Source organism: Aristolochia californica, unplaced genomic scaffold (assembly GCF_029961685.1).
Source record: "Aristolochia californica isolate CCGP_79_NKW_82.1479 unplaced genomic scaffold, dmAriCali1.0.hap1 SCAF_6, whole genome shotgun sequence".
Lineage (NCBI taxonomy): Eukaryota > Viridiplantae > Streptophyta > Magnoliopsida > Piperales > Aristolochiaceae > Aristolochia > Aristolochia californica.
Genome location: NW_027182257.1, coordinates 43,482,204 through 43,504,209, shown reverse-complemented (window position 1 = coordinate 43,504,209; position 22,006 = coordinate 43,482,204). Strand labels below are relative to the sequence as shown.

The following is a 22,006-nucleotide window of genomic DNA, read 5'->3' as shown; positions in this document are numbered from 1 at the left end:
AATAAAGATATGAGCAAAAGAACTTTACAAAGATATAATGTAGACAAGGATCAGAGTTTTATCTATTACTTGCTGTAATTCTCTTCACACCAACTAAGATGGGTTTTTTTTTTTTTCTTTTTTCTTTTTCCCTCTTGGCATGAACTGGATGGAACTCCAGAAGTGAACTTGAGTTTGAGCTCATCATAGACAGAATTGTTGGTTTCTTCTTCTTAAAAATGAATACTGAGGAACTAAAACAAATCACACTAGAGGGTACTTAGTGAAATAAACACAGACATGGTTAGTGTCGATGAGAAAGAAGAGGGCTATCATTCATGCAACTAATTTTACTTCACATAAACCAACAACAAAGCTTGAGCTAATTCACCAAAAATCATTGCATGAGCATTTTCCTTCTCTAAAATGGTGGAACCGAGCCCTGTCTCTGACCACAATTTCTCGATTCCAAATCTTAGCAATCAGCTTGATTGCAGAGTGGCAATCACAGCAAACCCTCAAATTCTTGATTACAAGCAAAGGCAGAGTGGCCCCTATTTTCATGATACCAAAAGCAATAGCCATCTTCTCACTGTGAGTCAACAATGCATTTTCCTTTTCCTCCTCATCTAAGTCCAGTGACACTTCTGATGTGCTCGGCACATAGCCTGCCAGCTTCAGTTTCTTGCTAATCTCATTGATCATCAGTTGGATATCTTCAAACAGAGGGTGTGATCTATCACCTGAAACAAATTCATGCACACGACTGCCCACCACAATCGAGCTGCACCCGGCTGTCTTTCTAATGCCTCGGCCTTCCATCATGCTCCTGATATGAACTGCATCAGCCCACCTTCCTAAACGGGCATAAACATTGAATAAGAGTACATAAGCTCCATCCTTCAGTGGCTCTAGAACAAGAAGATGTTTAGCTGCCTTTTCAGCCAAAGCAACATCATTATGAACTTTGGATGCCCCCAATAAGGATGCCCAGATGATAGCATTTGGTTCCATTGGCATTTGTTGAACTAAGTGTTCTGCTTCTTTTAGGAGACCAGCACGGCCTAGAACATCCACCATGCACCCATAGTGCTCAATCTCTGGTTGTATATTGTACACAGATAGCATCTCCCTGAAATGGACAAGGCCCTCTTCAACAAGACCAGAATGGCTACATGCACACAAAACACCAATGTATGTTACCTTATTAGGCCTAAGGCCTTCTTTTTGCATAGATGAAAAAAGTGCAAGAGCCAATTTTCCCTGCCCATGAATAGCGAGGCCTGAAATTATAGCCGACCAAGATAAAACATCCTTCTGCGACATTCGGTTGAAAACTAAGAGTGATTGATCTATCCTCCCACACTTTGAATACATGTCGGCAAGTGCTGTTCCCAGAATGACATCCTGATGAATGAAACTTTCCTGGATGTAAGCATGCAATAGTTTCCCTTGATCTAATGCACCCAGATTGGAGCATGCTGTGAGTAAACCCACTACAGTAAATTGATCAGGCTTTAAATCCAAGGCTTGTAGTTTTGGAAACAGTAATAAAGCCTCTTTGAAACAATTAACGTGTATGTACCCTATGATCATTGAATTGAACGTGATGATGTCCTGTTCGTCCATTTGATCAAAGAGTGAGCGAGCACTGGTAAGATCCCCCAATTTGCAGTAACCATCAATGAGAGCATTCCATGCTGGTAGAACTTTCTGGTCCATGCTTTCAAATACAGAATGAGCAGCCTTGGTTTCTCCACATTTGGCATACATGTCAACTAAGGCCACTGCCAACTTGCTACTCATAGGAATATTGTCTCTCTTAACCAAGTCATGAATCCACATACCAATATCTAACACCTTCATCTGGGCACAAGCTGTGAGGACTGAAACAACAGCAACACCATCTAGCTTAACACCGGCAGACACCATTTTCTTGAAGAACCCAATAGCCTCTTCAGGTTGCCCGTTCTGAGCATAACCCGCAATCATACTAGTCCAAGAAACAACATTTCTTTCAGGCATTTCATCGAACAGCTGCAATGCCTCCTCCATTTCCCCTATCTTTGCATAACCCCCGATTACTGTTGTCCAAGAAACTACATTTTTCTGATACATTTGATAAAAAACGAGCCGAGCATCGGCTATTTGCCCAAATTCTGTGTACATGTGAACCAGAGAGTTCTCCATGAATACATTAGAGATGTCTAACCGTTTGATGAAATCGGCATGTAAAGACTGCCCAGTTCGAACTGAAGCCACCTTCGAGCAGGCCTTGAACAAGAACTGGAATGTATAGGTATCAGGCGCCACTCCTTTTTGACGCATTTGAAGGTAAAGGGAAATAGATTCTCCTGGAGCATTTTTTGCAGAGCAGGCCCTGATGATGTTATTCCATAGATAAGTAGAAGGATTTGGCAATTGGTGGAATTCATTCAGGGCGTCCGAGATATTACCACCGCCGGGAACCAAGACGGATTTTATACGATGTGTGACCCTCAAAGACTGGATTGTGATTCCAGATAGGCTCATGTGTGCAACAATTCGAAAACATTGGATTCAGCTTAGGCTGAAGAGCATCGGAGAGTCTTCCTTGATTTAACTTGGTCTGGAAGTAAAAGTCTCAAAACTAGTAATCTAATTTGTTAAAGAGGTTCCAGTTGACTTCTACTCTTAGATAATCCTGCTGCTTGTTCATTCCAATTAAAATAGGAACCTTCTGTCCGAACCATCAACACCTGCTCAGTAGGAGAAGCCTTCAAGAATAAATCCGTGCGTTGAGGAACATAAAAAAAGACAAACCCGGACGAGTGAACCAGGTTGGCGCTCGGCAGATTCTAAAATAAAAGAGCAATCAAGCTAAAATATGCAAAAAGGAAGATAGTATTTGGCAGAGCCCATGTAAGTCAATAGAAACGTCAATACAGGAAACAGTAGACTTCAAGAACCGCTTGGAGGCGATGCCCAAAAATTATAAACCTAACAGAGCTCTTCACATACAAAAGATCTTGGTTCCAGCTACAACGATGACCAAATATTCACACTTGACCATGTTTAGTAGTGTCCACTGGAAGAGAGGGTTCAGACTCCCAACCAGCTTCCCATTGCACTGGAGCACTAGTGATTGCTCCACCACAAATCCGTTTCTGCAGATGTTCCAAGCTGGCCACCCGTTGCATTGAAGGGGATCGTTCGATCTTACCCCCAGAATTGTTCATCCCATGAACCTCCCCAACTGGAGGCGCAGTAGGGATGTGTGGAATGACAGCATTTAGTCTTTGATCATGTGTTGGTTGAAAATACGGCTTTGGGTATTCTTGCACAGTAGGCACCGCAGCATCTGCTACATCAGTACTGCTAGAGAATGGCATGTTGATGGCTGATATATCCGACATGGTTGGGAACAGGGGATTCATCCCTGTCACTCTCTTAACAGTATCTTCAGCCATCTTAACCTGAAACAACAGTTCAGGATATGCATCTTAGCCCTCCCAAAGTTTGAAGTACAGCTTAGCTCTAGTAGGTACCAAAATATGGACCAAAGCGATGCTTACCTTTGCCCTCAATGTTTCAACATCTGCTTTCAAAACTCTGTTGTCAACAGCAGCTTCGTTACACTTTTGACCAACATCCGTCAATCGCTTATGTAATGCAGAGTTTTCCACTCTCAGTTGGCCAACCTATGGGCCAAAAACATCGACGAGACTCATATTTGAGAAATATATTAAGCAGATGAGAAATATATGTATTCTTACCAGATAGGTCATAGTAGCCATGTTATACAAGCACTGATTATACATAGCCATTTCAAGCCAGGCCACAGGCCATGTGAAAGAAGATGGCATGAATGCCTCCACCAATTTTGGATGGAAACACCTTCACGTCCAAACTGCATTTTATAGACTTACCACATTTGAAAAAATGTGTCAGTCAAATGCAGTGCGCTGGCTCTCTACAAGAAAAAGTAGAGATATGTCTCCCTAAACTCTATTTCATGTAAAATGATTACATAACAGAGAGGTGCTTCACTATCCTCTCCCCAGGTGATGATTAAACAATCAGGGAAGAAGGAAGACTGCAGCCATCCCATGAGTGGGTAAACGATTCATGTCAGAGACAAGTAGTTTATTTCCAGCCTATGATTAGTGTGAAGACAACCAGATATTCGAAAAATCATTCGTGGGGGAAGTTTCTCTTCACATCGGCAATCCAAGGCAGAGCATTATCATGTGAATCCAAGTTGACACATGTTTTGATATTTTCACCTCTAGAGAAAAGATAAAATGCACAGAACTACAAGAAGTTTTTTTGCATTGTTAATAGCAAGTATATACAAAGATCAGTAAATTATCAACACAGGAGAAAAAGGTCAAACCTGTGTCTCAAGTTCACTTAAATGTGCTTGTTTTCTTCTTCTAGACCGTCTTGCAGACTCTCTATTGGAGATCATCCTGCACAGCATCACATGAGTCCGAACAAGGATTAAAAGAATATACATCACTAACAGAAGGAATCAATGAACAATCTCCTGTACTAGAAAACCTGAACAGTGTTATCATGTGTATCAGGATTGTCACAGAAGAAAGTGGCAGAACTAACACACATGGTGTTACCTCCTTACACGCTTTGCATCAGTAGGAACCCCAGCCTCGTTTGTTTCTGTTTCAGGGTCATTATCATCATCTTCAGATTGCTCCCTCGATGACCCGCTAGTAGTAGGCCGAATTTGAACAGCTGCATTTTTCTGTATGATAGGTAAAGTAGGAATACCTATCAGCCCTCCAGTTATAGCTTTATCTTGTGTATTGGATGAACCACCACCAGATGCTGAACACCAAATAGAGAAGGTGTTACACCACTATTATAAGTATGTCTGCAATCTTGAAAGTCTTTACCAGACTTCAGTGATGAAGATGTTATACAAAAGAATAAATGAACGACATGTGTCGCAACACCAGGAAACAACAATGCAGATTCACAGAAAAAAAATGTGAAAGAAGGTAGGAGCTGATTCAATAACATTACAAGCACACGCAGCGAACAACTTCTTTTTCTTCAAATTGCACAGAAGTCAACAGCAACTCCAACTTTTTTTTTTTAGAAAATGCAACTCTGGTATTTAATATAGCCCATTAACCCAAGCCTGATAAGCCCAAAAAATTGCAGCATATAGAACCTGTCTGTCTTTACAATAATTGTAAGCTGTTATAAAGTAATAGTGTCATTCTTCTCACACAGCAAGCAACTTAATGTCTCATAAGGAATGACACAGTTTAGTGCTGCCATTTCACAGTCAGATTTCACAGCCAAGAGACGGATCTTATGACCAAGGCAAAACTACCAAGTAAAGATATACGCATTTCATGTTTTACAGTAAAATCTGACAGTAAGATCAGAACCATATGTGCAGCAGCAGTTATTTTGTGCCAGAGTGTTCAGCTCCATATGTCATTTATCATGACAAATATGACAACCCTAGTCATCAATTTGTTATGCCCTAAATAATTACAAGTCCAATGAAGGATTAAAAATCCAATATTATGTTAACGTGAGAGTGAATCAGCGTGTCAGATGGCAGCCCAGCTGATGCAGAAACAGTTGGATCCTTCTGAAGTTATACCACATGAATCAAACTTACGGCCTTAGCTGTGTACTCCTGACTCAACTTAAACTAGTGCAGCTTCACATGTACGGTTGAACAACAAAGTTACATAAAGCATATTCATTCATTCATTCCAGAAGCACATAAGTAATTACACTGGACTATATAATGCCTCATAGAGAAAGGAATCCAATCCTTAAATTTAAAATGCCTAGAATTTCCGAGATTAAGCCTCTGATAAATCCAACTCTTTCAGCTACTCTAATTTATCTACTCCAAGAATCTAGAGAACTAAGGGATACACTATATTCATAAATAAAAATTATACCTCAAATATTTTAGTTGTAGTTTCGACTGCAGACTTTTTGCTTTTGCTAGATATTATGTATATGCTAACGTACTACTCCATCATGATTAATCACAAGACAGCAATACAAGCCAAACTCATTAGATCAGTCCAATTAAACTTTCTGGCATATCTAATCAACAGCTGACGACTTCATCCCAACTGGGGAGGTACAGCATGAAACATATCCATGCAGAATGGCCACATGTCCTAATCTCCTAAAATAACACTTATTCAACAGAGCTGGCTTGGTACCAACACAATTGTGCACATACAAGGAAGAGATCTCCACTTCCCAGCAAGCAAAAGTGAAAACTTTAAGATGTGAACCCATTTTTTTCTTTTATGAGACCCATAATGCATCCATATCAATACAATTATCTAGAATGCAAAGCAAGACATGGCTGAGAGACTACAAAGATTTTTTTTTTTTGAATAGCGAGTGTATGAAGAATGGTCACAACAAAAAGGAAACCTACGCTGTTTCCATCCTTAAATAGAAACATTTTACTGTTTCTCATATATGTCAACACAAACACGAGCTTCCAAAAAAGAAAATGCATTTAAAAGATTAACACATGAATATGCAGACTATTTGATTTCCTTATTGCCAACTATATTGGAATCACCTATTCAGAACTAGTATGAGATGTAGTTATTCAGCGACGCCATCTTACAAGCACCACTGTGATACAGGTATGTAGGTTTACAGAAGCCATGTCTGACAATTTTTGTGAGACATGATAGCATCAAGCATATGATAAGAAGATCACCTTTAATAGGTACTTGAGATGTCAGCTGAGAACCATCTGATAGTGGTGATCCTTTATCAGCGGCAGGAGCAGAATCTTGAGATTTTACACTTCCTCCCTGTTTCCATTAAACACATAAGGGAAGACATTCAAAAGCATGTCGACGAACAGGTAGCACATCATCTGATTGGTAATCCAAAATTCTCATGTTTAAACAACAACAAAACACAAAAAAGAAAAGCAAATAAAGAACAAAATAATAACGAAAATAAAGTTCTCATAAAAACTAAAAATAAATTTAAGTTAATCCACAACTCTCCCTGCAAAACCAAATGAATATAGTTCAATAAACTCATTATTGTTTTTTTTTTTTTTTTGAGAAAGTCTTCCATGAGACTGAATTAACGTCAAAAGTGCAAGCACCGGAGAAGTTCAGAACTTAAGATGAAGCTAGGACGCTGATGATGCCGACGATAAGCAATAACGGACAGAAGAGTAGGAGATAAACATAATATCGCTCCTAAGGAATCAAAAACATCAGTAAGAAGACATGCACACTATCGCTGATCTCCACTTTACCACAAATCAGAAGTGCCAAACTTTCCTAGCTCACGTAATGTCAACACAATGTTTAACCGATCAAACAAATAACACTCACAAAAAGGAAAACCGGCGTTTGACCAGAGAACAAAAAAGAAGCCAAAAATAACGAATCTAGCAAAAACGAATGCTCACCAGCGACAGACCCATGATCAAAATCGACAAGCCAAACTTCAAAAAAAAAAACAACAGTATAGACACAAGACCGAATTCCCCACGAATTTTGAACCATGCACGAAAATACCTAGCACCCAAAAAAAAAGAATCAAAATTGCAAGCAAACAATGCCTGCATCTAATCAAACTTGCCTACCCTCGCCATCACGACGGCAGCACAAGCGAGATTGAGCTGGCGCTTGAGCCTCGCCTGATACTCCTCTGCATCGAGTAGGTCGTCCTGCGACAGATTCGAGGGCTGCTGCGGCCGCGAGGGCGGGGGCGGCTCCTTGATCTCGACCACCTCATAGTCCCCAATCACATCGTTCCCCGGAGAGGAAGATTCAACAGCAGCAGAGACCGACGGGTCCTCCGCCGCTGAGGCTTCCTGAAGAAATTTCTGAAAGGTCCATTCTGAGGAGCTCCTGTTCATCTTCGACGTCTCATCCTTGCCCAGCGAATGCGATGCCCAAAAAGGGTCTGCAATTTCCTCCACCGAGAACACCCTATACATTGCTTCCCCACTTTCTCTCTTTGTCTCCTCTATCACAAAGCGCTTCCTTGTGGCTTGAGCTGAATCAGACGACCACAGTTTTTCGCTCTGACGATTTATATACAGTGGCGATTACGTCGCAAGGAAAGCGACGCTGGAAGTGGGTCCCGCTAGTGACAAGCAATCAATCACTACCCACCATTAATATTTTCTTCTTCAATTCTTCATTATCGACTGTGAAATAAAGCTCTTCGTCTTCAACTTACAGCTGCACCCGCTGCAATATATTCCGAATTTCCAGATTCTTCCTCTTTTTCATTATCCGGCTTTATCCATACAAGCAATAACCTTCTTTCAACTCCCCTTCGAGTTTATCTGATTCAAAAAACGGGAAAGGCTATTTTTTGCAGGCCAATATGGCATACAGCCTTCAGGAATTGAATTCTTTCAATTGCTAAACTGTCGTCGATGGAAGAAAGTTTGAGATTTCTGCTCCAGTCTTACCCTGGTAATCTTCCCAATTCGTGAATCGTAGTTTATTGTACATCTGATTCGAATGAGGCCAACACGGATTTATGACACAGATGAAAAGATCAGATTTTTTAAGGTAACATATTGGGCATAAAAACAAACAAAAACGACATAAAATTTCATTTTCGTTTATGATTTAGGAATTTAGGATAGAAAAATAAGGGGGTTTAAATCCTCATGAACAACTGGCATACGTAAATGAAATGGCATCATGATCAAAATTTCAAACTTTCTAAGTAGGTCTCTAAAATTCACTGAAACTAATCGTTGATTAAAAATAACTACAAATGAATAAAATCGTATATTAATACTTTATTATTAAAGAGGGAGTATCAAAGCCTGATTCCATAAGCAAGTGGCTTCCGTTTTTGACTGGTGTGAGGTCGGCCGCCGCCATTAAACAATTTACAGTTGAATTTGCCTAACTATTTTTTATTATTTAAAAATTTCCAATAAAAAGCACGATGACGAATCTTTTTTTTTAATCCCTAGTTGTTGTTTTCTTAATTATTTTCCATAAATATTTATTTTAAATTCTTATATGCCCAATAATAAATTTATAGTAAATAAATATTAAATTATAATTCTAAACTGACTGAAAATTGGAAACTAATTTCAGAGTAATTCTGATTTTAGGGTCAAGGTGAGATTGAGAAACATGAATTACAAGAGAGTTAGTGGGTGGGTGCCCCCTTCCTTTTTTTAATAATATAATTTTAAAAAAAATATTTGTGATCATACAAAAATATAAAATCCGTTGGGGTTCAAGTCGGAGATGAGTTTTTCCAAACCCAACCCACATTTGAGACAAAGATATAAAACAGAGTTAAAACAGGTCGGGTGTTAAGGTCGGGTTTGATGAATTAGGTTTTTGTCAAGTTCAGGTTTTGGGGTCTCACCCCTAATTAGGCCATTTTCTCAATTTGAGTCTCTCACCCATTTTGAAAGGATATTTTCTTTCCCATGGAAGATGGGTACCCCTTTCCCTGTCTCTTCCTCTGTTTTGGAAAGATAAAAAAGATCAGCAAAATAGGAATCTATGTCCACTTCTCATTGCCCCTCACCGCCCTTTTTTTAGTTTATTTCCCCTACCCTCTCCATTGTCGACAAGGACAAATGTTTGGACTTGTCACTTGTTGGTGCTAAACAAGACATAGGGAAGGGGGGGACCTCCCCCCACCCTCTCCATTGTCCACAAGGACAAATGTTTGGACTTGTCCCTTGTTTGATGCTAAACAAGTAACCATCAATTTTTCCCCCTCTCATGTTTAACATTTTAACCTCATAATCCCATCGAACAATCGAGTTTTTGCCTCTCCTGGGGTTTTTCAACATATGCTTATGTACGTGGTTTTAAACAGCGAAATGTGATAAACGAGGTGAAGGAAACTTTGGTCTGCGCTCAGAGCTCGTCTAAATATCTCTTACCCTCTTCTGTCTGAAAACTATAGGAAATAAACTAGTGCATTGATGGCGATTTCCTCCGCTTCTCTTTCTCTGCATTTAGTGCAGACCACTTCATCACCTCGATCCTCCCTAGGTTCGAGCAACTCGGTTTTCTTCAATAATGAGAGAGGTTTGTTTGTGAAGAAGAGTAATTGCGTGATTTTGAGCAGGAGCGTTGCCCAAAAGGGTCTTAGATGCAACTGCTTGTTCGGGCTTGGAGTGCCGGAGATTGCAGTTATTGCTGGAGTGGCAGCTTTGGTTTTTGGGCCGAAGAAATTGCCCGAAATCGGACGGAGTGTTGGAAAAACTCTCAAGAGCTTTCAACAGGTTCGTGTTTTTCGTTTTTTTTAGTAAACTTTCTGAGTTTTTCCGGTTGATCTTCGCGGAAGTAGTGTCTCGTGGTTGAATTCCGTTTTGATTGGCATTTGTTCTGATTAAAAAAATATTTTTATGTTTTTGTGAAAATCTGTCTGATCTGAGTAGCTTACTTCGATTCTCCTTCTCTCAATTTGTTTTTCTCCGGTCTTAATATAAACATGTTCTCATGATACTTGTTTGTTCAATCGATTCACTGGGATTCCTTGTAGTTCTTTTTTTACTTCCTTCTATTTCTTTCTTCGATTGAGCTAAATAAGTTATCTCTGTGAAATCAAATAGCGACAGGATGTGCTGTTTTATAAATCATGTACGTTTTAATGTTCTTTTGCTTTTTGGTGGCTATTTCTTAAATTGCTCCACGTTTATTGAGTCCGCAGGTAGAGGTCCCATAGTCTAATTGTTGTGATCAGCTGTGGTTTGTGCTGGCTGTCTACCCAACTGGAAACCTTCTCCTTTATCTGGGCTTAGGCTGAAGTTGATTACTTATATGTCTACATAGACTTTACTAGATGGTATCCGAATCAACAAACTAGTTGAATCCCAAAAATGATGTGATCTCAGATGCTAATTTAGCTACGATGCAAAGAAGTTGTGGCGGCTTGTTGATCGAAAGTCTTTTGTGGTATCTTCGAGGTAGAGCTGGGTTTGATGTTTGGTTAGTCCAAAGGAGAAGATATTCACAGGGGCAAACTGCAAGCTCCATGAACTACCCAATAGTTTCAGTGTCTGACCTGTCAGCTGGAGAGACAAACCTTGTCCGATCCTACCACACAAAGAAGAATTCGATCCAAACATGGCTATTATACTTGTGATGAGTGACGAAACAGATATTTTGGGTATAGCCCAAATGAGATATGATCATCTCCTAAATTAGGTCTTGTCATTAACTACATTGGATATATTGAGAGATAATTAGGGTTGTTTACTTTGGCAAACCTCTTCTCTTTTCTGCTAACTGTGTCAGGTGAAGTTCTTAAGTATCCAGATCACTGAAAATTACATAGTACCTAATGGAATTCTAAATTCTGACGTTTTAGATGTGTTTTGATGTATGTATTCAGTGGGTTTTGGCCAGTTTGAAGGCAATTTAGGTAAACAGCACGTGTTTCTTTGTTTATAACATGCAATATCAATTTCTAAGTAGAAATCTTTTTACATAGTTCTAGTTTAGACTCATTTTATTCTACTTGTATTGAGATCCCTTTCAAACTCATGGGCTTATGCGCTTTTCCTAATGAAGTGTAAATGGTCCTTTCTACTTGTTGACGAATGTTACTTTGTAATGTTCAACTTGTGGAACTCTGAACCGAATTTAGTTTAGATCTTCAGTTTTCGCTAGATCTAAAGACCTTTTCTTTAATTTGTTGAAGCTCATTAATAGGACTCCCTGAACTAGTAGAAACTCATTGTGATTACACAAATTTGTACTATTCTGTTTGTAATGTTGGAATATATCTTCTAAATGCATTTGATTTTAGGTTCCTCTTATAGGCAAAGTCTTACTGAGTTCAACCAAGATGTCTGCACCAGGTGGGTGCCAGACCTCCATGCAGGGCGTGCAGGAAGAGAATGAATTAAATAAAATTAGTTTTGTAGCTCCATGTGCATCTCTTGGTTGCAGCTTGAGGTGTCTAATATTTTTAGCTTTTTCTTTATTTTCTCTGAGAAGTCTTGAATTTCAAAACTCATGAATCCTCCTTACAATTCTGGACTCTCACTGGATAGATCCATTGCAAGATTTGCTTTCTTCAATTTTTTCTCCATTTCCATCCTCTTATAAATTTGAGCTTCCTATAATTTCCCGCCTGTCATAAAACCAACATTGACACGAGTCCTCTAATCGGTGCTCTTCTCAGTTTTGTTCTAGCATGTGAAATCTATTCCATTAATGACTCAGGCAACAGCTGTGATCTTCCACACTGTTAACCACTCTCTTTTCACTGTCGAGCCTCTTATACTTTAACTGGGAAATATTTGTGTCTTCCATCAAGCATGGTGATCACTATGATCTTGAATTCTCTGGATTTAGTTGAAGATTGCATAGCCTATTATTTGGCAAAAGTTTGTTGCTTAATCATCAACATTTTGATTTGTTTATCATAAACTCTACAGGCAGCAAAAGAGTTCGAGACAGAGCTAAAGAAGGCTCCAGAGGAGTCCACTGAATCTCCTCCAGATGAACCTGCGGTTGTTAGTGAAGGTAAGAAGGCAGGGGAGAATGAGAGTACATGAGATCCACAAACTGTCTTCTCCTGTTAACCAAAGCGATAGTTTCAATGTTGTATCATTAGGATTTGGAGAATGTATTTCTAAATTTTCCCTTCGAGTATGTTCAATACGATTGAATGAGGCTTCTCTTTGTGTTCTTGATTCTTTGCAAATCAACAGGTTACAATATGTACAATGTCACAGCAACATCAAATGCTTTGGAGCTGGTCGTGATGGTACATGAACCTCATTGTTTAAGGGCGAGTTTATATCTCATAATCCATCGAATTATACTAGCTAATGGAACCATATGGTGCACAAAAAAAGCAAAATTTAAAACAATTATTCAAATGTTTAAGTGTATCGGATTTAATAGGAACTCATAAGATCTCATTTAAATAGGTCTCCTGGGTACCTGAATGAAGTTAAATGGATTTCCTAGGAACTTCTCCTGTAAATGAAGAATAAATAAGTCATAATAGAGTCATATGCCGAAATTAAGATAGCTGAATGGTGGTTTAAATCTTCATTATCAATAATTAAATCTGAGAATTTAAAATTCAGCTTTGTATCTGTAAATTGGAGAAAATCAATGATAAAGAGAAAAAACTTTTATCAGCTAAAGAATAATTAAGAAAAATATCAATATATTTCATCGTCTTAACAGGGCATTCTACTCATGAACATATACGGAAGTTCTTGAGATACAAGCTTGGGGAAATTTGAAAGCAATCAACCAAGAATAACGTCAAAAAGGTACAGTTTGGTACTAGAAGAACACAGGCCTTAAAACTTAAACATAAGTGTCTATCAATGATTTTCTCATCTCATCTACGATAGCACTAGGTTGAGCTTCTCTCAATTTGAAGACACTTTCAATAACAGAGAGTTCGGTTGCAGTGGTGTCAGATCCACAGAATGCAGTCCAGTCGTTAACAGTCATGCCTGCAGCAATTACTTCACTACCCCTATTCACAGTTCCAGCAACGAGAGGTACCTGAAGGAGTGTTGATAGTTCATCAAGATCCTCGATTGATGTATGCGGGTGGACCTGTTTTACAGTGAAAATTCAAATACATCCAGCACAGAGTCTTTTTTTTTTTCTTTAATTCACTATAGACAGTTAGGAAATGTTAATGATCCCCGTCACCTACCAATCCTCCTCTGTTAGAGAATGCACAGTAACTCCCAACGAGAATATTACCAGCAATTGTCTGTCTGAAAACTTCAACTCCAAGAACATCTGCAATCAGCTCTTCTGTCTCCTAGAAAGCACAAAAGAAAGAGGGAAGCATGAGAATTCACCTCCCCACCCAAAAATAAAATAAAATTATGTCCTTAAGAATCAAGAGTTTGCAGAAACTGCAAAATCTACAACCAGAGAACACTTAATAGTGATCACGCATCTGCCTTTTTTTAAAAAACATAGCCTACACTAAATTCTTTTTTAGATTTAAAAAAATATGTTTGCACAATAATATAGTAGTTTCTCATTTACCTGTGGAAAAACAACAGAATGCATGAAAAATCTGTTCAGCTGAAAAGAATAAAACCATGTAGGGTCTCTAGAAGTCCCTCAGAATGCATACATTCCATAGAACCATGATCAATAATTCAGAGTGTGACTTCATGAGATTGTTCCTAAGAACTATAAGAATAGTAAATTAAGCAAGAGCTCCACAACTTCTTTAACATATTATGCCAAGTATTCCTCACAATTTTTAAATAAAAACAAGAAAAATAAAGTACAAAACCACAGTAGTTGCAGCATTATGAGCAGGGACAATATCAGAAAGAAAAAAAGTAGTGTCTCAAGTGCAGATGGCAGATCAATGATTTTTTCACTTAGTAAAACTTTTCTTATGAAAGAGCACACAATAATATAACCAGTCAATCATATTGCTAGGAGCATGTAACAGACACACCAACACAATCATCTCCCTGGGTTTCAAAATGCGAAAAGACATAAATTGACGTACATTATCATCTCCAATGACTCTCCCAATTTGAAATGCTGCTAATTAGTTTAGCCACCATTCCTAAATTAGGTAATAAGACAGTCCAAGGCTAACAGCTAACATGAACCTGTACTCTTAACTCTAGAACACCAATCACAATACAGTACTAAGTGAGTATACTACTTCTTGAGACATGTCAAACCAGTAGCATGGTTTGATGATGATGAGATAAATGATGCAATCAAATGAGGAGAGTCACTAATGATGCAAGAAGCACTTTGATGATGATGAGATTTCATCTTGGCATCTCCAATAGTTGATCATGCCAACAGCCAAAATTTAGGTAATCCATATCTAGATACACCATAACAGGTGACTCAAAACAGTAGAAATAAAAAAGAAATTCAAGTAGTTTACTAGTGAACTCGTTCAATGACAGAAAACTTACCCTGTCAAGATCAGTGTGTGTAAGTGCAACATGATCATTGCAAGCAATACAATTCCCAAGGGCAGATAATTTCTCTTCAATTCGCTGGACAACCACCTGGTCTGGCAAGCTGTTCCTCATTTGTTGAAGCTCTGAATCAAATAACTAAATTAACAAGTATAAACAATATGCTATCTGAATGTTCAAAATTTGAACACTTCAAAGGTATCATTAATTACAAGAAAATCAAGGTAGATCCATATAAAGACCTTTTGTCAGAGATTCATTACCTATACATAGCATTACAAATGAAACGAAAATCAAGGAAAGAAGAGAAAGTGTCTCTTGGAGAAATGACTTTGACCCTCCTTTTCCAATAGCACTTAATCATGTTAAGAAAATACATCCTTCAAGTAACTTTCTCTGTGCACTAATGGGGCCACAAACTTGCCCCACAGATGTCAAATGATAGGAAATAAGAAAACATATTTTCAAGTTTCCATAAAACCAAGAAGTTCAAAAAAAATATGTTCATAATCAAGCAAGAATAACAAAAAATACAGTAAAGCTGTACTGATTTATTTCTCCACAAAAAATCACCTTGATCAGTTGTATTATGTGGAAGGAGGAGCCCCTTCTTGTTGCCTGCAATACAAAGTAGATTTGAGCGACTTACATAATATTATGGCAGACAAAAAAAAAAACATAAATTCTCACCAGCACACAACCGCCCAATTATTCTAGTGCCTGCAATAGAGGTCTTTATCACGGGGATAACATCAGCAAGCTCAGCTTCAAATGTGCTGTAACGCAGGATTATTGAAGTTATGAAATAATAAGTAGCGAAGGAACTAAGAAAGTATATTCACTCACCTATAGAAATTTTCAGAACCTCCTATAGCAACCAGGCAATAAGCATTTGTCAACTTTGAGAAAACTCCAATATCACAATTATTTTCAAACTGAAGTCCTGAAGAAATCAAACGATTTTTACACTGTCAAAAATAATCCTCAAAATAATGAACTCCAAAAAAATGGAAAGCGAGTACCAGAAACTGAAAATCAAATAACTTACGAGTTGCCATAATAAGGAACTAAGCGCAAGTTTCCTAGAGAAATTTTATTCCAACTGCAAGGAAGAACAACCCAACATTCCTCTAGATCAAAGAGGAAATGAAATATGCATGAAAGTAAATTACTATCCGATAAGATCGGACCAGACCGAATAAACACTTACCAGAGAAGATAATCCGTTCACCGTCAACTAATCGTCGCCGAGCAGGCGGAGTGGGGTTGACTAAAGATCGTCACTGACAGAGAACGATAAGGGAGAGTCGAAGGAACTAAAAGGAACCCTAGCAGAGAACGATTTTTCTGTTTGACGAACTCGCCTGGTCTGACGGTTTAGCGGGTTTGACCGCATAACCCGGCCGGGTTGCCTTGTCTGACTCGGGCTAGGTTTCTGGTTAGTCGACCCAAGCCCAATTTCCCAGTTTTGATTGCAAATCAACTTGATCCAAGGTCAGAGTTGGACTTCCTTGTCTAGGGCTAGCCTTTAATGGGCTTTAAAAGCATATTTTGGGCCTTTGCTCCTAACGTTGAGCCCAAACGGTAAATATACATTTGGTTTCTGTTTCTCAGCCTGACGAGGCTGAATTCTTCGACGGCTTTCTCCTCTTCTACTAATTTATACAGCGAAATCGAAATGTGATAAATAATGTGAAGAAACATTGGTCCGCTTTCACAGCTCCCATCAGTATCTCAATTCTCTATCTGAAATAAACAAGTGCAGTGATGGCGATTTCTTCCGCTTCTCTTTCTCTGCAATTAGTGCCGATAACTTCTTCACCCCAATCTTCTCTGGGTTCGAGCAATTCGGTTTTCTTCAATAACGAGAGAGCTTTGTTTGTGAAGAAGAGTAGTTGCGTGATTTTGAGCAGAAGCCGAGCCCCGAAGGGTCTCAAATGCAACTGCTTGTTCGGGCTTGGAGTGCCGGAGCTGGCAGTTATTGCCGGAGTGGCAGTTTTGGTGTTTGGGCCGAAGAAGTTGCCCGAAATCGGACGGAGTATTGGAAAAACTGTCAAGAGCTTTCAACAGGTTTGTCTTATTTTTTCGACAAGCTAAATTTCAGATGTTAGTACGATAATTTTTTTTTATGTTCCTAAAATTGACATCAAGCAGGTGTGGAGAAGTGTTGATGGTTTAATTTGTCAGATATGATTAGCCTTTGTTGATTTTCCGCCTGGTTTTTTTTCTCTTGTAGTATTGTAAACATGCTTTTACGATACTTCTGTTCAATTGATTCATTGTGGTTCTTTTACTTGTTGCTTTTTTCTTCGATTATTGGTTTCTTCTTAATAATGTCGGATGTAGTTATGTGGTTGTTCGATTGAGATGAATAAGTTTCTTCTGTGAGATCACATTTCAACAGGATTTTTTGTTTTATAATTTTTTTATTTTTTTTTATTTTGTTGTCGTTGTTGTTGTTATTGCTGCTGCTTACTTGTAATCATTTCTCAAAGTGTCCTTCTTTCGTTTAGTCCTCTGGTAGAAGTCCATGGTCTAATTGTATTATCAGCTGAGGTTTGTGGTGGCTGTCTACCCAACAGGAAACCTTCTCCTCTATCTGGTCTTAAGGCTAAATTTGATGCTTGAACGGCTGAATTGAACTACATGGACTTTACTGTTTAGTATCTCAATCAACAAACAAGTTGAATCCGAAAATTTTTGGGATTACAGATGTGAAGTAAGCTACAATGCAAAGAAGTCTAAAGGAACTGCCGATTGAAAGTCTTCTGTGTTATCTTTGAGGTAGAGTTGGGTTTGAGGTTTGGGTTGTCCGATTGTCCAAACCATGATGTTCCGACCCAAACTCATGAACCAACTTGAACTCCTAGAAAATTGAGTTAGATTGACCAAGTCAGTTCAGATCACTGACTGGCTTTGAGGTGAGTCAAGGTCTAGCCCAGAAAAGAGGAGGTGACCCTGCCCCTCCCAATTTCTTAATCTGAGTTGACCTGGCTGAGTTGTGGGTTGGAACACCATGGTCCAAATGAGAAGAGATTCTCAGAGAGAAGAAACTCCTAGCCGCTTGGACTATCCTATGGATTCTCTAGTTTGACGTGTTGGTTGGACAGATGAACACACAACCACCTTTTCCAATTCAAGAAGACAAAAAAGAATTCAATCCTATTTTGTACTCATGAAGAGGGAGGAGACTGATTTTGCAGTTACTACAGTGGACATATTTATAGATTATTAGTGTTGTAAACTTTTGGAAACATCTTTTTATTTCTACTGTGTATTGTTAAGTTCATTACTATCCTGCTCACCAAAAATTATAATACCTCCATAAGTTCTAAGTGCTAATATTTTAGATGTGTTTTGGTGTATTTTAATTGGTTTTACCCATTTGGAGGCAATTTTGATAAACATCTAGCATTTCTTTATTTGAAACATGCAAACCAATGTTTAAACATAAAAAAGTTTATAAATTTCTGGTTTAGACTCATTCCATTCTACTTGCGTTGAGAGCCTTTATATCAGTTGGGCTTTTGATCTTTGTCTAACAAAGTGGGCAGGGTCCTTTCTGCTTGTTGATGAATGTTGCTTTGTGTCTTTTTACTGCTACATTCACCCAACTTGTGCAACTGTGAACTGAGTTGCATTTTTATCTTTCCTAAGTTTAAACAGTAAAAAGTTCTTCAATTTGCACTCACTCTATATCTTTATTTGTTTTAGCTCATTAATATGAATCCTAGAACTTTTGGAAATTCATTGAGTTCATACAAATTTGTACCATTGTGTTTGAAATGTTGGAGTATATTTCCTAAATGAATTTGAGTTTAGGTTTTCCTTTGTTAGACAAATCTCACTGAATGCAACAGAGAAGTCTGCACTACAGAATGAATAAATAAAATAGTTCCGCAGCGCCATGTGCATCTACTCATGGCTGCCTGATTTGTTGTTTTTTCTTTTATTTCCTCTGAGAGTTTTGAATTCGTGAGTTCTTCTTGGTATTCCGGACTATCATTTGATAGATCTGTTGCAAGGTTTTTTTTTTTTTTTTCTCACCATTTTCATCCTCAAAAATTTGATCTTCCTGTAATTTTTTGCCAGTTACAAAACCAACATTGAGGAGAGTCTTCTAACTAATGCTCTTCTGAGTCTTGGTTTAGCACACCAAATCTATCCCATCAATAGTTCAACTCTCACATGTTATTTCTACCAGGAAATATATCTTTACAGTTGAAATCAACATGCATTGTGATCACCATGGTCTTTGAGTTCTTTAGTTTTAGTTGAAGACCAGCAGGTTCTTATTTGGCATAAATTTGACTCTTAATCATCAACATTTTGATTTTGTTTATCATGAATTCTACAGGCAGCGAAGGAGTTCGAAACAGAGCTAAAAAAAGATCCTGAGGAGTCTATGGAATCTCCTCCCGATCAACCTGCGGTGCTCAGTGAAGATAAGAATGCAGGGGAGAAAAAGGACCCTGAGGTATCGGGGGCAAAAGAGAGTTCATGAAATCCACAAACTGTACTGTGTTTACTGAAACAAATTTCTTTATAGTTTCAGTGTTGTATCATTAGGATTTGGAGAATGTATTCTAAATTTCCATTCAGGTATATGCTGTACCACTGAATTAGGGTTGTCTTATGTGTTTTTGATATTTCGGTATCAACGGGTTTCGATGTACACATTGCAAATTTGGAGCTGGTTTTGACATGGCTGTGTGGTGATTCAGCCAATTCTTTATCTACTTCACTGGTCACTTGCTCCAATGTTGTAAACTGGGGAATCAATTTATACTCATGGAAGAAGAAGTGGAGCGAGCTCTATGAGATTTCTTCAGGAAACACACCAACAAATATCCACCTGTAAAGAAGACAGAGTGAAAAGTAGTTGTTTATATCTTATATTTTTAAGTTACCTGCGACTTCCATAGCGCACCAGTGGTCTAGTGGTAGAATAGTACCCTGCCACGGTACAGACCCGGGTTCGATTCCCGGCTGGTGCAATTATCTTTTCATCTTTTGTCCAATTTCATTTTCTTTTCGCTTTTTTATTTCGAAGAAAAGCTGAAATTTTTACTAAAAAACAGAAAAACGATTACACTGAGCAACGCGGTCTTGATATGCCTCACTTCTCGATCAACCCATCACGTGACCCCACCTGCAACTCGTCCTAGTGGACCCACCTGCGAGCTTGCCAGCCAGCCACCCATGAACGGAAGGCAACAATGCAATGGATAAGGAGAAGGCCTCGTATGTCACTTGGCAGCTCAAAAAAGTCCCAAAAATGGAGGAAAAGAGAAAACAAGCGTTTTCGCTAGAAACGAGAAATGACGGTCTCTGTTGTCGCGTCAACTCCCACACCATCCAGACTTGGGTTCAAGCTATCGTCCCAAAATGCTCTAGTTCTTCCTCTCTTCACCTTCAGATTCCCTCACAGCCGAGGCTTCACTAGATTGAACGCCGGCTTCTCGGAGATTGAGCCCGATCTCGAGGAAGACAAGCGCGACCGTTGGGCCACCAATGGCGTCAGCGCTGTAAGCAAAAATGGTTTTTTCTCTTTTGATATTCTTCTGAATCCGCCTTTCTGAAATTTCTTTTTCATTGTTGAGAATTCAGGAGGACTTCTTGTATGGGGAATACGATGGGCACCACACTTACCACGAAGGGCATGAAGGTGTGCGACTGTGAGAGGTTTATTTTTTCTCTCTATTTTGTAGTTACTGCTCCTATGTTAATCTAGTTTTGAATTTTAGGGACATTCTGGGAAGGACTGGTAACAGACTATCAGGCTGGGGAACCCCCAACTGGCTTTCAAGGTATGAAGGGATAATAACTTGCTTCCCCATTTTTGTTACTTGAAGTGCCTGTTAAGTTTTCTGGGGCAATTGACTGATGTTTGCAGTAATTTCTTGCCAGGGCTCATCTCGTGGCTGTTTCCTCCAGCTATGATTGCTGCAATGGCTTTCCATGTTCCGGTATGTGAACTCCAAAGCCTATATAATATCAACAAACTTGAGCTAATTCTCTGATTGCTAGCCTTCTTGCTTCTCTAAAATCACTCTGATGACGGTTAGTTTGAAATATCTTCCAGGGAGTAGCTCACTGGCTTGCTCTTCAGTTTTGATAGGCAGAGGAAGAACAGTTTGTGAAGCAATTGTCACTGATTACTCTTTGTAACTTGTTTGGGTGCCCAGTCTGCCCTGCTAAGAAAGATCAACTTAACAAATCATTATCTACAAATTAATGTAAAAGATCATGATCTTATACTCCTTTCTGGAAATTTTGATGGGAATTTCACAGATGACTTTCAGTTAAATATAGACAGAACCCAACATATATTAGCAAGATCCACTATGATCATTATCTACACAGTAATGTAAAAGATCATGATCTTATACTCCTTTCTGGAAATTTTGATGGGAACTTCACAGATGACTTTCAGTTAAATTTAGACAGAACCCAATACAGTAGCAAACTGTCTTGCAAAGAATCCATTATAGTGCACAGTATCTAATCTCTCTAATTTGTATTGTGGCATTCTCCAGGGGGAGTACATGTACATTGGTGCAGCAATCTGGGTTGTGATATTCTGTGGAATGGAGATGATGAAACCAGACAAACCACACAACTTTGAGCCCCAGATCTACAACATGGACAGGGAAGTCCGGGATAAGCTGATTGCTGATTATAATACAATGGACATATGGGATTTCAACGAGAAGTACGGCGAACTTTGGGATTTTACTGTGAAACATGATAACATAGGGAAATAAGTGAAATTGGAAGCAATATGAGCTATTCATATAAAGATTGTGTACTACATCAAAAGTCCTCTGTTCATATTATCGACTCAACCTATTTACTCAACTTCTAGTTCCAGGTGTTTTCTTGTTTTTCTGCTAAGAGGGTTTGAAATTGTTGAACCTGACTGTCTGATCTACATGCCAGAGACTCAAACCACATAGCTCGGCTGGTCAGAGCTTTGTGTTAGTTGCCTAAGGTCGCAGTGATATATCTAAAACAGGAATTTGGACGGTCAAATGTTAATCAACATTTGATGTCAGACCAGTATGATTCACTTACGGATTCTCTACCAGCTATTGGATAGTT

General features: G+C 38.7%; 6 protein-coding genes and 1 non-coding gene across 7 annotated transcripts; 4 read left to right on the top strand and 3 right to left on the bottom strand.

Moving 5' to 3' along the window:
* Positions 1-147: 147 nt before the first annotated feature.
* On the bottom strand, positions 148-2,771 carry LOC137934015 (pentatricopeptide repeat-containing protein At1g08070, chloroplastic-like). The gene has a single exon (XM_068778197.1). It carries the CDS (start codon positions 2,509-2,511, stop codon positions 367-369), a length of 2,145 nt encoding a protein of 714 aa, XP_068634298.1. The 5' UTR covers positions 2,512-2,771; the 3' UTR covers positions 148-366.
* Positions 2,772-2,839: 68 nt separating this feature from the next.
* LOC137934018 (light-inducible protein CPRF2-like) lies at positions 2,840-8,111 on the bottom strand. The gene is made up of 6 exons (XM_068778200.1): positions 7,592-8,111; positions 6,701-6,797; positions 4,593-4,806; positions 4,355-4,430; positions 3,534-3,659; positions 2,840-3,434 (listed from the first exon to the last, which is right to left on the bottom strand). The coding sequence occupies exons 1-6, from the start codon at positions 7,946-7,948 to the stop codon at positions 3,018-3,020; spliced, it is 1,287 nt and encodes a 428-aa protein (XP_068634301.1). The 5' UTR covers positions 7,949-8,111; the 3' UTR covers positions 2,840-3,017.
* A 1,702-nt stretch (positions 8,112-9,813) lies between these two features.
* On the top strand, positions 9,814-12,649 carry LOC137934020 (sec-independent protein translocase protein TATA, chloroplastic-like). Its single transcript, XM_068778202.1, has 2 exons — positions 9,814-10,231; positions 12,395-12,649. The coding sequence occupies exons 1-2, from the start codon at positions 9,929-9,931 to the stop codon at positions 12,512-12,514; spliced, it is 423 nt and encodes a 140-aa protein (XP_068634303.1). The 5' UTR covers positions 9,814-9,928; the 3' UTR covers positions 12,515-12,649.
* Positions 12,650-13,112: 463 nt separating this feature from the next.
* LOC137934607 (eukaryotic translation initiation factor 6-2-like) lies at positions 13,113-16,229 on the bottom strand. The gene is made up of 8 exons (XM_068779046.1): positions 16,113-16,229; positions 15,951-16,004; positions 15,749-15,845; positions 15,593-15,678; positions 15,476-15,520; positions 14,897-15,027; positions 13,645-13,755; positions 13,113-13,541 (listed from the first exon to the last, which is right to left on the bottom strand). The coding sequence occupies exons 2-8, from the start codon at positions 15,958-15,960 to the stop codon at positions 13,284-13,286; spliced, it is 738 nt and encodes a 245-aa protein (XP_068635147.1). The 5' UTR covers positions 15,961-16,004; positions 16,113-16,229; the 3' UTR covers positions 13,113-13,283.
* Positions 16,230-16,596: 367 nt separating this feature from the next.
* Positions 16,597-19,641, top strand: LOC137935136 (sec-independent protein translocase protein TATA, chloroplastic-like). The gene is made up of 2 exons (XM_068779799.1): positions 16,597-16,972; positions 19,260-19,641. The coding sequence occupies exons 1-2, from the start codon at positions 16,670-16,672 to the stop codon at positions 19,404-19,406; spliced, it is 450 nt and encodes a 149-aa protein (XP_068635900.1). The 5' UTR covers positions 16,597-16,669; the 3' UTR covers positions 19,407-19,641.
* A 187-nt stretch (positions 19,642-19,828) lies between these two features.
* TRNAG-GCC (transfer RNA glycine (anticodon GCC)) lies at positions 19,829-19,899 on the top strand. The gene has a single exon. It is a non-coding gene; the product is annotated as a tRNA-Gly (tRNA).
* Positions 19,900-20,183: 284 nt separating this feature from the next.
* On the top strand, positions 20,184-21,791 carry LOC137935098 (photosynthetic NDH subunit of subcomplex B 5, chloroplastic). The gene is made up of 5 exons (XM_068779757.1): positions 20,184-20,430; positions 20,513-20,570; positions 20,650-20,712; positions 20,813-20,871; positions 21,442-21,791. Exons 1-5 carry the CDS (start codon positions 20,224-20,226, stop codon positions 21,667-21,669), a joined length of 615 nt encoding a protein of 204 aa, XP_068635858.1. The 5' UTR covers positions 20,184-20,223; the 3' UTR covers positions 21,670-21,791.
* The last annotated feature ends 215 nt before the right edge of the window (positions 21,792-22,006 follow it).

What these genes read in the sequence shown, in the direction of transcription:
- LOC137934015 (XM_068778197.1), bottom strand. Translation starts at nt 2,511, where the DNA reads ATGAGCCTATCTGGAATCACAATCCAGTCTTTGAGGGTCACACATCGT.
- LOC137934018 (XM_068778200.1), bottom strand. Translation starts at nt 7,948, where the DNA reads ATGTATAGGGTGTTCTCGGTGGAGGAAATTGCAGACCCTTTTTGGGCA. An exon ending in ATCTCAAGTACCTATTAAAG is followed by an intron (nt 4,807 to 6,700) that starts GTGATCTTCTTA and finishes TTTGGTGTTCAG; the next exon opens with CATCTGGTGGTGGTTCATCC. An exon ending in GATGCAAAGCGTGTAAGGAG is followed by an intron (nt 4,431 to 4,592) that starts GTAACACCATGT and finishes GATGCTGTGCAG; the next exon opens with GATGATCTCCAATAGAGAGT.
- LOC137934020 (XM_068778202.1), top strand. Translation starts at nt 9,929, where the DNA reads ATGGCGATTTCCTCCGCTTCTCTTTCTCTGCATTTAGTGCAGACCACT. An exon ending in CTCTCAAGAGCTTTCAACAG is followed by an intron (nt 10,232 to 12,394) that starts GTTCGTGTTTTT and finishes TAAACTCTACAG; the next exon opens with GCAGCAAAAGAGTTCGAGAC.
- LOC137934607 (XM_068779046.1), bottom strand. An exon ending in AATTGGGCGGTTGTGTGCTG is followed by an intron (nt 15,521 to 15,592) that starts GTGAGAATTTAT and finishes TTTGTATTGCAG; the next exon opens with GCAACAAGAAGGGGCTCCTC. An exon ending in TCTCTAACAGAGGAGGATTG is followed by an intron (nt 13,542 to 13,644) that starts GTAGGTGACGGG and finishes ACTGTAAAACAG; the next exon opens with GTCCACCCGCATACATCAAT.
- LOC137935136 (XM_068779799.1), top strand. Translation starts at nt 16,670, where the DNA reads ATGGCGATTTCTTCCGCTTCTCTTTCTCTGCAATTAGTGCCGATAACT. An exon ending in CTGTCAAGAGCTTTCAACAG is followed by an intron (nt 16,973 to 19,259) that starts GTTTGTCTTATT and finishes TGAATTCTACAG; the next exon opens with GCAGCGAAGGAGTTCGAAAC.
- LOC137935098 (XM_068779757.1), top strand. Translation starts at nt 20,224, where the DNA reads ATGACGGTCTCTGTTGTCGCGTCAACTCCCACACCATCCAGACTTGGG. An exon ending in TTACCACGAAGGGCATGAAG is followed by an intron (nt 20,571 to 20,649) that starts GTGTGCGACTGT and finishes TTTGAATTTTAG; the next exon opens with GGACATTCTGGGAAGGACTG. An exon ending in ACCCCCAACTGGCTTTCAAG is followed by an intron (nt 20,713 to 20,812) that starts GTATGAAGGGAT and finishes ATTTCTTGCCAG; the next exon opens with GGCTCATCTCGTGGCTGTTT.